The 16,263-nt window shown below is 42.1% G+C and overlaps 3 protein-coding genes across 3 annotated transcripts; 2 read left to right on the top strand and 1 right to left on the bottom strand.

The window, feature by feature from the left end:
* Positions 1 to 82: 82 nt before the first annotated feature.
* Positions 83 to 1,904, bottom strand: mrpl20 (mitochondrial ribosomal protein L20). The gene is made up of 4 exons (XM_052076722.1): positions 1,686 to 1,904; positions 1,443 to 1,553; positions 795 to 872; positions 83 to 625 (listed from the first exon to the last, which is right to left on the bottom strand). Exons 1-4 carry the CDS (start codon positions 1,770 to 1,772, stop codon positions 452 to 454), a joined length of 450 nt encoding a protein of 149 aa, XP_051932682.1. The 5' UTR covers positions 1,773 to 1,904; the 3' UTR covers positions 83 to 451.
* Positions 1,905 to 2,130: 226 nt separating this feature from the next.
* Positions 2,131 to 5,789, top strand: sdhb (succinate dehydrogenase complex, subunit B, iron sulfur (Ip)). The gene is made up of 8 exons (XM_052076704.1): positions 2,131 to 2,286; positions 3,198 to 3,331; positions 3,659 to 3,744; positions 3,868 to 4,004; positions 4,646 to 4,762; positions 4,861 to 4,962; positions 5,431 to 5,553; positions 5,635 to 5,789. The coding sequence occupies exons 1-8, from the start codon at positions 2,215 to 2,217 to the stop codon at positions 5,713 to 5,715; spliced, it is 852 nt and encodes a 283-aa protein (XP_051932664.1). The 5' UTR covers positions 2,131 to 2,214; the 3' UTR covers positions 5,716 to 5,789.
* Positions 5,790 to 7,534: 1,745 nt separating this feature from the next.
* On the top strand, positions 7,535 to 15,319 carry mfap2 (microfibril associated protein 2). The gene is made up of 9 exons (XM_052076720.1): positions 7,535 to 7,679; positions 9,069 to 9,128; positions 10,226 to 10,273; positions 10,380 to 10,406; positions 11,673 to 11,762; positions 11,840 to 11,881; positions 11,958 to 12,045; positions 14,767 to 14,840; positions 14,905 to 15,319. The coding sequence occupies exons 2-9, from the start codon at positions 9,098 to 9,100 to the stop codon at positions 15,009 to 15,011; spliced, it is 507 nt and encodes a 168-aa protein (XP_051932680.1). The 5' UTR covers positions 7,535 to 7,679; positions 9,069 to 9,097; the 3' UTR covers positions 15,012 to 15,319.
* The last annotated feature ends 944 nt before the right edge of the window (positions 15,320 to 16,263 follow it).

Raw genomic sequence — 16,263 nt, forward strand, 5'->3', positions numbered from 1 at the left:
CAACAAGCCGCTGTATGGCATAATTCACAACTGGTATTTGATCAATCAACCAGCTGTCTAATATAAACATCCATTACAAATGCACTGTATAGCAAAACCTTTATTAAGAACTGAACATTCAGAAGACAATCGTCTGAGAAATACATATTTACAGAAAGGGGAAAAATGATAACCAGATATTTCAGTTCAACACTAACCAGAGTAATTGTTCAGTTTAATTGCAGAAACAATTGTGGACACAAGATCTGGCATGACATTAAATTGTTACTAATTAGAATTGTGGTATGGGGGCTTCAAAGTAAGAGTTATTAAATCACCATCTCATCATTTTCCAATAATAAACTTACATTATTCATAGTTTCACAAAACGAAACTTTCCAAACCTCTCATGCTGCAAACAACCGCTTAAAAAAAATGTATGTATCCACTTAATATTTTTACAGTACATGCTCTACTGTTGCACAACAACACGGGAGAAGACACCGGGAGGTTCTTTGCCATCACCCAGCGCTGCACAGAAGCCTTCTTGTTGCCGGGCCCTGGCCAACTTGGCGAGGGCGAGGAACGACCGAGGTTCTGTGATGGCCAGCTCGCTGATCACCCGTCGGTTGAGCTGAACGCTGCTCTGTTAATAAAAAGAACATATAGAAGTTAGTACTGCAAAATCTAATGAGATCCAATACCAGAGCTTTCACATATATTCTAGCTTTACAAAGACAACAGTGCTTGGTTTTGTTGTTTATAAACTGTATCTATCTATTCACAATTGAATTTGTATATTTAAAGAGATCAACCTTCGTTAGGTTGCTCATGAGAACAGGATACTTCATGCCGTGCTCTCGGGAAGCTGCAGCAATGCGCGTGATCCAAAGCTGAAAGAGAAAAAACAAGGGAGGGATGATTGTAGGATACAAAATCGTTGTCATTCAACATCAAGAAGTAATTTAGCTCCCTGTAACATGCACGGCTTGCACACAGTCATACGATATAAAATACTTTTAAACTACTTCAGGATTCAATCAAATATATTGGCACATTTAAGTTAAATAAAATTATACTTCAATATTTCTAAAAAGCAGATGCATTAGGGTAGCAGGTGAACAGTAGTCTTGCTGACATTGGTCAAGCGGTGGGGTTAAACCATAGACTGGCCACCAGCCAATTGTCTGGCACAAGCACGTGTGTGTGTGTGTGTGTGTGTGTGTGTGTGTGTGTGTGTGTGTGTGCTTTTAATTAATTAATATTACTTCATAGCTGTGCTGGTTTATCATCTGGTCCACATTGATGAGGAAAACGCATAGGTTGGAGTTTGGGTATGACTTCTGTGACACTAATCTTAGAACATTTCTCACACAACCTTTATTGTTACATCAATATCTCTAACAGATATGAACGTTATGTTCCAAAGGATAAGTCAAATAATTAAAAAAAGAACATCTCACCGTTCTCATGTTGCGTTTCTTCAGTTTGCGTCCTTTAGTAGCGTAGACAAACGCCCTCCTGACAGCTCGTACGGCCAGACTATAACAGCGGTTCTTTCTGCCTCTGAAATGCTTCAAACAAACGTCTTATATGATGAAACATCTTTGAGTCATGTTGCGTCATTTTCAGAGCGACAAACAAGAGTTTGATCGCACGGGGTTTGTAATACAAACGTGAAACAGAACAATACGTGGGTCTCTTACCCGTGCATGCTTGAGAAGTTCTTGAACCTTCCAGTATCTGTCAGGTCCGCGGCTTCTAATCCACCTGGACAACGTCAGGAATACCATTTCTGGATCTTCATAGAAGTCTTACACAAAATGAGGCCACGGTGTTGAGAGTGACCTTACACAGAATCTTCATGAGCCGCACGAGCTGTGTCTACAGAGAGAAGCTGCACGCAAGTGGCTCCACTACACTAGGTGCGCTTGATTTTAATACTGTGAAACTCAGTCAAAGGATTGTAATTGTTAATATTACATTGTTTGTTTTTAAATATCCCCCAAAATTTTTGAAGTGGATTTCAAAATTGAATCTGTGTATGGAGAATTCATAATAATTATATAGAAAGAGTGTGTATATGTGTGGGGAGGGAGAGAAGGGTGAATGGGCTGTACTATAACCCGGGCGACAGCGATATACAAAGCAAGTGCTCTCACCAATTTGTGACGCTACAGCGTTGGATTGTGGGGCGTAGAGGAAGTGGAGGTCAGCAGAACAGAAACCCCAAACATGTCGGTAGCCTTTCTTACGTCCTTGAACCGCTGTGGTTTGTTGTCGCTGCGCTCCTCAGCTGGTTTAGAGGTATGATGATGATGATTGCCTTGCATTTGTACAACTCGGTTTAATTAACAACAGAGAAATACTGAGTCTGCCTGCTACTAGCTATGAGCTAACCATCCTGAACTTCAGCTTTGTTATTGTTCGTGTTTTTTTAAAACGAGCTCTGCATGCCGAACGTCACTTAACTGCAAATAGTTTCATTCAAAATATTATATAAAGATACCATTCTCTTAATTTGCAGTAGTAACATGCTGCCAGGTTTTAAAATGTTACATAAACAAGACTCCCATCAATCACGCCCCTAAAACCTCACCCCCCAAAAAACAACGTAAATTACAAACTTTTACATTCGCTTTAACAAGAATAACCAATAATGCTGTGTTTGCCAAACATTATGCTCTAATCGTTTTTCCTGTATGCCGCAGGGAGTTATCCGTTTTTACCCAATTGGCCCAAAAATGATTGTTTATACACTCTAGATTCTTAATAGTTTTTGATTTCCAAAAATATTGGATATTGAATAATAATATGTAATACATTGTTTTCATGTCCAGTCGAACTGTATGCGGTAATCTAGATGCCGTCAAGACACTAAATTAGGACAATTTTTACGTTAGTCACTTCTATAATTTTCAATAATTGGAATGGCTAATAAGCACATTGAAACAAGCACACGGAACCTATTTTTATTCTGAAGTACAGATACTAAAGATATGTGGTATCATTTCACTTTTCCAGACCGAGTATCTCTGTTATTTTCTGCAATTCTGTTATTACTAGCAACCCTATTTTCAATAGATGTGTTACTTTTTCGTTGTTCAGTGGTGTGTTTTTGAGATGCTTGTAATGTAAATTATGTACCTCGCGTATATCTGACCTATTGTATTTTAGAGTTGTTTCTTTATATTAAATATTGCCCAATGCCGCGGCAGGCAATACGTTATGCGCAGACAGCAGCCGCTCCAGCAGCACAGCCACGAATTAAGAAGTTCCAGGTGTACAGATGGGACCCAGACACTCCAGGAGACAAGCCTCGCATGCAGACCTTCGACATCGACCTGAACACGTGCGTAGGTGACCCATATTCAAGCTTGTGACAGGTGCAGCGCATTAAGTGTTGTCCTAAATACACTGGCACAACTAAATTCAGTCTCACGTTTGGGAAACCGGCCTGTTGAACAAATTGTGTTCAGAGGTTCAATTATGTTGATTTTCCAAGGAATACGTCGTCATTATGTAGATGAAGCATGACCTCTCAAATTCATATTCATGAGCACAGGACGCTGTGATGGTTTCATCTACTCTACAAATGCACTTGGCAATTCTATCCTTGAAAAAAAAAAATCCCACCTGCATGTTTGACATTTTGGCTCCTCATTTATCCTTCTTGTAGATGTGGCCCGATGGTACTTGATGCCCTAATCAAGATCAAAAACGAAATGGATTCCACGCTGACTTTCCGTCGCTCCTGCAGAGAAGGTGTCTCTTCTGAAGTTTGACATTAGAACATAAGCAGTGTCTCTGTTACTCCTGATTGTTTGGCGGTGGTGGTGGGAATAAATAAAACCTTGTGACGTGTCGCTCACGGACTTTTAAACGCAGGTATCTGTGGCTCATGTGCAATGAACATCAACGGTGGAAACACACTGGCCTGCCTCAACAAGATTGACACTAACCTCAGCAAAGCAACCAAGATTTACCCCCTTCCACATATGTATGTGGTCAAAGACCTGGTACCTGTGAGTATACCATCCTAACTAACCGTATCCTGACTTGAGATATGAGTGACCCGAGTTACAAGATGCAAGCAGGCATTTTTTTTTTTTTGCTTTGACTTGCGAGCACATTTTCTTCATCCTTTTGTGAAAATGTTTTTTTTTAAATTTATTATAGCATTATGATTGCTCACAACATAAAAAAAAAACTATGTATACTGTACATATAAACACACGCCTATTTATATAGCATACGTATAATACTATAGCTGGCTGAAAGGCTTTGGGCTGAAACCAAAAGTTTATAAAGCCTTAAACCTACTCACAATTTTAATTTCAGGGATGAGCAATATTACAGGAGTCAGTTGTGAAACACATCTCTATGTTTGCATTATACTGCCCCCAGCTGGCCAAAGTATGCACACTTGAAGAATTAGCGCAATGTCCATTGAATTGAATCCAAAATTAGGCAAGAACTATTATTATTTTACATTATATTTCAATTTATAATTGTTTTATTTTTTTAATGAAATCAAATATTTATTTTGTGTGACGTGTTGTCACAGAACGAATTAAAGGTGCGCTTATTCTGAATTTGCCTTTGTTATTTCTCTAGCATATCAAGTTTTCATTAAAACAAATACTAATAATAATCTACACCACAGGACATGAGCAACTTCTACGCTCAGTACAAGTCCATTGAGCCCTACCTGAAGAAGAAGGATGAGTCCCAGGAGGGGAAAGAGCAGTACACACAGTCTGTGGAGGATAGACAGAAACTGGCATGTCCCGCCTTTCAATTCCGCTTTCTCATCCACTATCCATAGCGCAAGTGCTATGACAAAGAGGATTTACCTCTATTCCTTTTTGTCTCGCACAGGACGGGCTATACGAGTGTATCCTTTGCGCCTGCTGCAGCACCTCCTGCCCCAGCTATTGGTGGAATGGAGACAAATACCTCGGACCTGCCGTGCTCATGCAGGTGTGTACTTCAGTACTTCAACCAAAACCTGTTTGATGACATTTGTCAACCTGAGGTTTGTTTGGCTTAAAAAAAATCTCATTGATATCAATTATTTTGGTAAGAGTCCAGAAAGTCATAAAAAACCTTTAATGATCATACAAGCTATGTGTAAAGTTTTGTTTTATTATGCATTGTCAAGTATGAAAAGAAGTTAATTATTCTAAGAACCAATGTGTTCATACCACTTTTGTTTTCTGACTGAATACAAGATCCTTACATTTGAGTCCTCACCAATTCCGAGTAACGAAACGTGCTCTTGGCTGGAACACAAAGCGTTCCAGTTATGTGTTGTCCCAGTCTGATCCACTAGGGGGCCACTATGTAAAAGGAATACAGACGGATCAAGTCCCAACTGAATGTTGGGGAAACTGCAGCATATACAGTACAGTATGTCAACAACGTGTCCACTACACCGCCGTTTTCCAGGCTTATCGCTGGATGATCGACTCGCGGGACGACTTTACAGAGGAGCGTCTGTCCAAGCTACAAGATCCCTTCTCTCTCTACCGCTGTCACACCATCATGAACTGCACCAAGACGTGCCCCAAGGTAACGCCTGCGGGCGCGCCTAAGCGTCCTTCCAACGAGGGCGGGCGTGACGCTTGACTCCCGCTTGATTTGCACTCACAGGGCCTGAACCCGGGGAAAGCCATAGCGGAGATCAAGAAGATGATGGCCACCTATAAGGAGAAGAAAGCAGCTGCGGTTTGAGCACCCAGGTGTCCTCTGTACCCAATATCATTAAATTATATGTAATTGATTCTAAAACATGCATCTTGATTGACCGAGGGTGGACTGATACATTTGTCTCACACATGAGCACAACACGAGCGCTTATGTGTGAATGCGAGTGTCTTGTCTTATTTAACTCATTCACTCCCAAAGACGTTTTTAAACGTCTTTTCAAACTTGGTCTAGAATTGGCCGGTACTGAATGAGTTAATTGCACGTGTACAGAATGAAAGGGTCTTTCTGCGTATACTGTAACAAGTGTTTCTGACATTCAACTCCATTGTGTTTGTGCATTTGGGAGACAACGCTGCTCTTGTTTTTGTTCCAACATTGACTTTGCAGCTAGCTGGGACAAAGTGTGTGAATGTTCTTTCAGATCTTACAACACTCCCCCTTCGCGAGAATAAATCTTCGAAATAGCATGCAGCTGCTGTTTTGTTGCTCTCGTCTTTTGTCCGGCGGGTTGGTAGAAGTGAATTTTGAAAGACCTTCTTTTGTACACTGGCACTGTTTCTGCCTGGGTCGCGGCTCTGATCTCACGGCCAGAGATAAAAAAAAATTTGATAGGTCAGTGACTTTCGTGCTAAACAGCGAAATGTAAAAATACTGATTCATGATGGTGTCGAAGGCGTTTCCAAACCTCTCCTCTAGTTGGCGCTGTTATGCAGAGTTGGACTTAATGCCAACCTAATGTTGCTATTTCTGTTGCCGGTTTGTCAAACCATATACAGTAAACCAAAGATTCCAAACTACTGTGCTGCGCCACATAACTATGTCATGAGAGATAATTGAGTTTAAAAGACAAAAAAAAAATTGTGAGCTTCAGATACACCACAGTTCGGTGAGCTGCCAATTTACACTGAATGCGCAAAACCAACATTGGAAGCAGGAGCACTGCTGTCAATGTCGGCCAAGGAGGATGCAGTTGAGATGAGGTCCTCGCTTGTGACTGGCGAGTCCATACCATACGGTTTTCTATCGCTAATCCGGGAACAGGTCACAGAGGCAGCAGTTTGAGTAGGGAAGCGCACACTTTTCTCTCCCTAGCCACATTTTCCAACTCTTCATCCCAAAGCGTTCCCAGACCAGCCGGGAAACATTGTCTCTTGAGTGTGTCCCGAGTCATCGCCAGGGCCTCCTGCTGGTGGGACATGCCCGAAACACCTCACCAGGGTGGAGTCCAGGACGCATCTTAATCAGATGCCTGAGCCACCTCATCTGGCTCCTCTCAATGTGGAGAAGTAGCAGCTCGACTCGGAGTCCCTCCTCGACGACTGAGCTTCTCACCCTATCTCCAAGGGAGAGCCCGGACACCCTGCGGAGGAACCCCATTTCGGCCGCTTATATCTAGGATGCCGTTGTTTTGATCATGAACCACAGCTTGTGACCATAGAGTAGGAACGTTGATTTTTCGGTCTACCTCCTTCACCACAACAGACCGATACAGAGGTGACCCGCATCCTGGCAAGGGAGAACATGTTCCAAATGTTGTCAATCATCATAAGGGGTCTCCGAGTCATACTTTGTCTAGTCCATCCCCTAGGACCTGTTTGCTGTGGGTGACCGTGCCAGGGCCCTAAAGCCCTAGACAACTTAGCTATGATCATTGGGACACGCAAACCCTTCCACCACGGTAAAGTGACGCCTCATGGAGGTGGTGAATTAAAAATCCACTCCTCTCCTAATGTTTGAGTTCATACTGCCTACTCCAATCCATATTATTTTCCAAAAGCAGTGATTGTGGTCTGTTTTGTGTCCGTGAGCTGCTTAGGTACAGCATTTGACGCCTCCAGACGCGGGGCCAGCTCGCGTGCATTCACGGGGAGGCTGGACGGGGAGGAGACTTGACAAGCTGGGTGGTGCAATGTGGCGCTGCAAAGTCTTCCAGCACTCACGGGGCGGGAAGGTGGAAGACAGTCGCAGCACATTGAGCCAAAGCTTTGGTAAGTGTGCGCTCTGCCTCCTTTATAGTTTTTTTTCCCCTCATCTGCATGCATTTGTACTTTGTCATGTACTTGACTTAGCTGAGGCTTGAAAAAGGAATCGACCAATGATTACGTTTAATGCACTTCAACTTTACATTCTGCAACTGTGCGCAGAGGTGTTGAGGTCATGTGGCCCTATGTTTTCACTAGGGGGGGGGTGTAGGGAGGAGTAACTATGGTTAAGCCCCAGCACTAATTGCAGGGAGATTGCCAACGGGGGAAACTGCCAGACAAGGGGGTCAGTGAGGGCAAAAAGGGGAGGGGGAGTTGAATCGGGCTCTAATTAATTTTGTTAGAAAACAGAAAAGCTTCATTTTTAAGTCAAGAGCATTTGTGGTTTCTGTTCAGAGAATCTAGTTCATAAGTGTATGTGGGGGGGGTGTATTGTGGGGGTCTCTGGTGAGGAAAAGAGTGGAGGGGGGGTTAATAGCTCCCAGATGTGTGCTGTGAAAACATATGGCCTTTGATGCCACCGTGATGCACCATTGGAATTTGTCCGTGTGTGAGTGTGTTTTGCTATACTGGTGCACCCAAAACGTGAAATTTTACTTAACCTGAGGTCCACAATTACAATCCTGTGCCCCCCCCCCCAAAAAAAACAGCATGCCGATATGCTTGGTGCATTTTTTGAGTCCCCTTGGAGTCATTTACAGTTAGTCTCCCAAACTTTGGCAATAAGCACCCAAAAACGTGAAGAAAAAAAAACCCAAATGCCGTCACGCTTCGGGTTGTGTGGATGATGGTCGAGTAGAGTGGAGAAGCTGTAGGAGGAGCGTTAACATTTTTCCACACAGTAGAAAAACATCGTCATTAATGTCAGAGAGCGCCGCTTTCGATTGATTTCAATGATGTCATTCACGTGGACAGAATGTTGATGTTGTTGCTGTTTTTAGTCACTTTACTCAACCAGGAGCCCATTTGCTTCGAGGTAGAAAATAGGGGGACTAAAGCAAGGGGGGCAGGGGGGGGGGGGCGGCAAAAGGGAAATGAGGGATGTGGACGCAGACGGCTACAAGGAGGGGAGGGAGTGGGGGATGAGAGAGTGGGTGCCGGGGTCCGCCGTTTCTTTTCCTGGAATGCAGCCACAGACTGTCTGCTGCAGAGGGGAAAAGTGGGAAAACAGAGCAATTGTTCTTAGGAAGGAGAGACTTTCCACATTCTTGCTGTCATACTCCCCACCCCACCCCACCTCCCCATTTAATTTTCTTTGACTGGGGCCAGTAGAGGGGGTGAAGGAGGCCGTGTGGGGGGGTTGAGAGGTTACAAAGGACATGCACCAAAAAAAAAAAAAAATGTTGATGCTGCTCTCATTTATCCATTTTTTTCCCCTGCTTATTTTCTCCACAGTGAGAGTGTGACTACCTCCGAGAGCGACCATGAGAGCCCTCCTCTTGATCTGCATGCCAGGTAACGCCACCTTGTCACGAATACAGTGATACGGCCCTCAGGCCCTCAACTCGAAAGCGCTTGTCAAAGATCATTTTGATTGTTCTGTGCTGTTTTAATCCTTTTCAGGGACAGCGGTAACTGCAGTGCACAGCTTATCACGTTATCAGGTTACAGGGTGCGTGAAAGGGTTAGATTATATTCATTAAGGTTAAGACATTGATTACGGGAAAGATTGAAGTCGAGTCGGATTTATTTCTAGAGCCCTTCATCACATCAAGTCTCAATCCTCACAATATTAATCGACAATCATTTATCAAGGTAGGAAATGTAAATACTCATTTGCGACACTTCTACATGAGGATACATTTTCAAATCATGGCTTTTGTAACATCCCTAGAAAATCACAAGGTTGCATTACAGGTGAATTCTTTTTCGAATAGGCTCGCACACTATACATGTCGTCGTACACTAAAGCCATGTCGGTGACTGGAGAGATTTGTCGTTTTACAATCCCAGCCGTCTTCGAGCAGTAGGCGGTGGACACCCTGAACCGGTTGCCAGCCAATCGCAGGACACACACAGACGAACAACCAATCTGCACACACACTCACACCTAGGGACAATTAAGAATGTTCAATCAGCCTGCCAAGCATGTTTTTGGAATGTGGGAGGAAACCGGAGTACCCGGAGAAAACCCACGCAGGCACGGGCAGAACATGCAAACTCCACGCAGGAAGGCCGGACCCGCGACCTCTGCACGACCTCATCGTGAACAATAACCACAAATTATCTGTCTCAAGAAATAAGCATATTTAATTCGAATCAATCAAGATGATCTCTCTACTATCATTTTTTAAAAATAGAAGTACTGAAATAAAGCTTTTCTCTGCTATTCCCATTTTGAGATGCATCTTTCTATAGATGAACCGCCACAGTGAGCAACTGATTCAGGAATATTAAAACGACCTTTGATTTCAACCAAATAGGCATAAAACATGCAGCAGCGTTGATAGGGATAAAGCAAATGCGCATCTGTGACCTAAATTTGAATACTCATAAAAGCTGACAGAAATACGGCCAGTGTGCTTTTCATGTCTTGTTATTTCTCCCAACAGTTGTGCTGCTCGCCCAGTCTCAGTACCAGGAACAGTTTCCTTTTCTTGGTGAGTTCACGAAACTGGCGTTGTTCTTCACTTGGCCATGGAATAGAAATTTAATCTCCATAGATGACGTCAGCGGTGTTGATCTATATATTATTTTCTTTTCTAGAGGACTATGGGCCCGATTATTTGCCAGGTAAAGCATTTTTTGATTCATCTATAGAGTATACAGTGTGTATTATGCTGTACCGGCCACAATGCCCACTGGGTATAGCCGCATGTGTATTTGCATTTTTTAAATGTGAAAATCTGGCAGAGTGGTTAAGCACACGCACCGCGGAGTTGTCAAGTTGTGGGTTTGAATCCAGACTATGGCTTTCCAGTGTGAGGTCTGCACGTTCGCCCCATGCTTGTGGGTTTCGTGAATGCCCTCCCGCTTCCTCCCACATTTCCAAAAACAATCATGTCAAGTCAGTTGTTGACTGTTAATTGCTGTCGGTGTGAATGTGAGACTGAATGTTTGTTTGCCCATGTGTGATTTGCAATTGGTTGGTGAGCATGCAACTATTACTGTTGTTGATGTGGCTGTTGTTGTGCCCATTGTTCTCTAATTTCATGAACGACATCAATCCTGCACAGCGAGCGGTGTAACTCGGTGCGGAGGTGGATTATATTCGGTGTTGATAACACTGGTCAACAAATGTTTCCTTTAAAAAAAAAAAAAACAGAGATCAATAATATAATATCGTCGCTGTCCTGTGAAAAACACGTTTGTCAATTATTGTCATTTAAATTTTGGGCGCATTAACGGGGTGTCCGAAATGCAGTCGTTTTGTACGACAGTATTTATGAATTAGAGGTTTGGTTCACCAAAAGGGGATTTTTTTTCCCCAAAACCCCATAGCTATAAATTACAATGCATGGTCAAAATCCATATTGCGCAAACTTAAAAACAAAAATTGAAAATATCTCAAAAACCCGAGTACTCCCAAAAAAGTAAAGACAGTTTTCAAATAAAAAAATATTTTGGGATACATTAAGCCATCTCTGATTAAAAGTGGCTGTTGGCCTGTGTAATTTAGTGAACGAATGCAGGCCAGCCGGCGGATCCGGAAGAGGGAGGTCCCTACCACTGTGAGAGTAATCACAGCTGATGCCATTTAAAAGTGGCTCCACTTATTCTCTTTAAATGCAGTGCGCCAGTCCTGTACTGACAGTCATGACATGACGTAGCACAGGGGCACTCAGGGGCCCAAAACATCTGCGTCATAAAATGGGCACCTGGAGACCGACCCTAACGCCTGATCTTTTTGTATCCAAGAAGTAGCTTTCAGTTTCAAAATGGTTCTTGACCCCTGATCTAAAGTATGAGTTTGACATTCTAATGAGATTTTGCAGGTACCGTTCAAATCCTTATTCGTGTGTCCCTCCCCAAAAAATAAAAATGTTTCCCCCTGTTCAGAGAGTCCGGATTCTGAGAATCATTATTCTGGTCCTGGAAATTTCCAGCAGCAGGTTCGAGTCGATCCCGCGATCCTTCCAGAAAAACCAGGTACGTCTGCTAAAAGCTCGACATTTCCATCTGGAAAATGAGTCTTGAGTTTTCTGTTCTTTTCATATGAATATCAGAGACTGATTTGGAGACGGAGCCCACAGAGCCCGGTCCTCTCGGTAAGAAAATGGAGCCTTTGACTTCTCGTTGAGAGATTCTTCTTTGTAAGCGTTGCCCGTGTCTCGGGACTTCCAGATTGCAGAGAGGAGCAGTATCCCTGCACCAGACTCTACTCCGTGCACAAACCATGCAAGCAGTGCCTGAACAGTCTCTGCTTTTACAGGTAGGTCGCACGTGGAACCGCTTACACGCGATGAGCTATTTACCCGAGCATCCCCGAACCATGTCATCATCTATTTTTTATTTATTAGCCAGAAAGCCCATCTGAACTCAGTCAGCCAACATGGCCTCAAGGATTTCAGTTTGGGGGGAAATAAAATACTCACAGATGCAAACATGCACACACTCAGACTTATTTCATTAAAGACCTCGGGCTCTGTAATCAGAGAAAGAATGCCCTTTTAATTTTTTTTCTTTCTTTTCTTTCTTTTTTTTTAAAAAACACAAGTCCTTTTCTAGACAATGTTTTGTATAGTCCACGTGGAATCTGATACGAATGCATCTGCTATCTAATCTAACATGAACAAAAAAAGTTTTCGTCAGTGCTGCATGCTAATGCACACGTGGACGTATTTAACTCGAAAATTATCACTTTTTTTATCATATTTTAAGTTATAAATGCATGCAGTAATGGCATAAATACAATATAATACAGCCAAGGAGGGACACGCAAAGAATTTCAGTCTCAGTAAGCCACAGTAATATTAATCATTTTTCACAAAGGAAAAAGAATACAGTATCTACTGTATGCCAGTGAGTATTGTCCATTTTGTTCAAATATCCGTTGCTTAGAGGGTTGTATCACAGTTGCGGTTGTATCCGCGCAATGCCGATCCTATTCGTTAGCCCGTCTGTAGCATATTGCCTTGTTTGTTAGCATAAGAGCTTTAACTAAGCAGACTATCATAAGGTGAAGTTAAGTGGCTTTTTTTTAAAATACCAAGTTTTTAGTTTGATGTTTAGTTTGACAGTAAGGTCAAACAGGGAGAGGCACTAAACATCTTGAAGCCACATTTTTTCTTTTTTTTTTTTGTTCACTATCTGCCAAATGACCCAAACAATTGCTTGTAACTCAAAGAACTCACGGTCACTTTGTATCTGAGGGCACCACTGTACTCAGAGACCACTTTAAGACCTCTTATTTCCTAGACCATAACAAGTGTGGGATTTGGACTCCATATTCTGTTACCATACTTCAAGAAATAATCATTTCTCTCATTTGAGAGGTTCTGTGTTAAAATACTCTTCTGGCTTACAACGAGGGGGTCATTTTTCTTCAAGTTGAAGTTAAACGTAGATGGATATGCTTCCTCTCCCCAAAAAGCAGCGGCCCCTGTGTTGTGTTGTTTTGTTTGTTGGCCACAGGGAGAGATACAATTGACACAACCGGAACCACATTAAAGAGAATGGACTTGGAGCATGTGAATCATCAGATGTGATGAAGACTATTGGTATTTTCTTTGAAAGGCGGTGTTGTTTTCATTGAAAACCACGAAGGCCATTTTCCCTCCTTTTCAAAGGAGTTTGTTTATTCCAGCGGTGCTACTTGGTGGGCTTAATGGAGCATGGAAAAAAAAAAAAAAGCAACAGGGACATGTGTGGGAAAGAGGTGCACACCAAAGAGGTGGAAAAAATAGTACGAGGATTACAAAAAAGTTATCTACTTTATGTGTACTGTATCCCTTTTCCAAGCAATCCACAGACTCTCAAAGTAATAAATGAGTGCCCGATTTAATCATGTTTAAAAATGACCAAATTCTTTAACAAGCCTTTTAAAGATCTCAAAATCCCTCACACTTTTCCTTAAGTGATGCGGATGAGCTGGAACCTTTTTGGATGTTCTTAACACTGGTAAAATTGTGGTTTTATTCACTTATTTATTTTAGCAGTCATAATGTGCTGTTGGGAAAACACAAAGCGCAGGCTGGCAGGGGAGATCCTTCGGAGTTGCAGTCAGGGCGCCATTAACAATAAAATTTTCAGTCCATTGGCATCACAGAAGTACAAAATGAAGCCAAAAAATCTGGGGTCTGGCAGCCTTGCGTATGTAGAATTCATGGTCATCACAAAACGGGGAAAAATGTGAAGACACTGAATTACAGTGAGCAAGCACATGTTTACATTATATACACAATATGCTGTCTTTGTGGACTTTCCACTTTTTACTTTATTGGGCTATTCCGCTCTACTGTAGGTAATTTCCAATTTGTGGCACTAAGTGAAAAAAAACATATATATACACCATCATACTTTCCCTTTTGTCTCCGGGGTAGGCGCTTTTACATATGTCCCTTGCCTGACCTGTTTTTTATGTCATTATAATTTTTATATTTGCAACCTTTCTAGGCCCAGGGGAGGATCTTCATCTGAAATTGTCTACACATGAGACTTTTTTTTTCTTTAAACTGGCGGACTGCTTGGAAGGGGTCAGATTTTATCTGGTTAGAGACAAAAACCTCGAGTACTACATGAAGGGTTGTATTATGCAGTGGTGCCTTGAAATACGAATGACGTTTGGAAGATAATTTGTTGTTGTTGTCGGTAGATAGTCGACGATTCTTCAAAAAAGAGGCTTCACGCTGTTTCATGCCACTATAGGAGGTTTAGTGTCAGTTTACTATCAAACTAAGCAAAAATTAAGAATTACACATCATGTTGCAAAATGTAATTAACCCTTTTGTCGGTGAGCTTAACCCAAACACATCATGGGAGCGGCCGTAGATGCTAATGAATAGCATTAATGTGGCAGTGCTATACTGTAACACATTAAGGAACTAATTTTGAACAAATATTGCAGCAAACATGGTCAAAATAACTATACTATCATAATACAAAAAATAATATGGTGTGAATGTTCCTCATCAGTTTCTCTGTTATTTTGCAGTCTGAGGCGTGTGTACGTCATCAACAAGGAAGTATGTGTGAGGACCGTGTGTGCACATGAAGAGCTGCTTAGAGGTGAGACCACAATTTTATTTATTTTTTGACTCTGTGTTCTGACCGAGAACTCACCTGTCTGTAGCGGACTTGTGTCGAGACCAGTTCTCGCGCTGCGGTGTGGCGGCATTGAGCGGCCACTGCGCGTCTGTGGGGGCAAGCTGCGGGAAGAGCTGCGGTGGTGGCTGCTGATGGATGCCCCCAACACCTCCTTGAGAAACTACAACCAACTGCAACCCTTCTCTTTCCTCACTGATATGTCCTGTCATGCAATGTTTCCCAACCTTTATTAAGCCAAGGCACATATTTTATGCTAGAGTCACCTCACAGCCAACGACCAAACAAAAATGACACAAAAAACAATAGATTGTAGATACTCTCAGATTCAAGGTTCTTCATTTCGGGGAGAAAAAAAATTTGAAAGCTATTCACTTTTTTTGTGTCTAAAGCGCAATTTGGTGGCATCTTGGTGCCAAGGAGTCATGTTGATGTGTGTTAAGGAGCTTCATTTACACAAAAGTAGTCCTTTAAGTAGTTAGAGTGGTGCCTTGAGATAAGAGTCTAATTTGATCTGTGACCATGCTTGTACTGCATCTCCTTACACTCTTATCTCAAATCTTGCCCCAATAAAGCCTCCTCCATCGCAAGGATTACGTTCCAGACCACCTCTGCAAAACGTGAAATCCGCAACATAGAATCTAAATACTCCCTCGGCATGTTTTTATAGCATTCGGGATTTTTTAAACACACTTTAAAACAAGATAACCACATTTCATATATTGAGAGAGAGAGAGCCATAAGAGCAGTCGACAAAATTAAAATATTGTACAGTGAAACAATGAAACAAATCAAAAAATGTTTTTCAAACTAGCCAACAAATCCCACAGTATACATATAAAGATGTATCTTATAAAATTAACCTTCAAGCGTGGCTTTCTGTATAAAATGCAGGATGTTTGAGACACTCAATCGCTTTCTAATCTCCTCTGCAACAATGAGGTAGAAACTTCGTATTTTTTCTTCTTTCGAATGTAGTTATACACAATATTGTGCCACTTCCTAGTGCCCAAAAGTGTCATCACACCCTAAAATAAAAAACAATTACGGTGCAACTGAAAAAAAAAAATCCACAAAAGTAGCATGACCGCTAACCCCACGGACCCCACGATGGAGGAGGGTTTGCTGTAATCTATTCCAAACTCACGACTAAACAGAAAAAAAATGTTCTTTCAGAAGCAAAATTCTACTCAAGAGTATCACAGTAGTTGTTCATTATTTCCCAGGGCTCACTGGATGAGCTAATGGTTGGAAATCACCGCTATAATGTCACCTCTTCCTATTTCTCATGCACAGCTGTTTGTCCCCCCCCCCCATGTATGATGAGCCTGTGCGTTTGGATCCGTATACTCCAAAGAAGCGGGATGACTGTAACAAATCACTGGTG

The sequence above is a fragment of the Hippocampus zosterae genome, chromosome 9, assembly GCF_025434085.1.
Source record: "Hippocampus zosterae strain Florida chromosome 9, ASM2543408v3, whole genome shotgun sequence".
In the NCBI taxonomy this organism is placed as follows: Eukaryota; Metazoa; Chordata; class Actinopteri; order Syngnathiformes; family Syngnathidae; genus Hippocampus; species Hippocampus zosterae.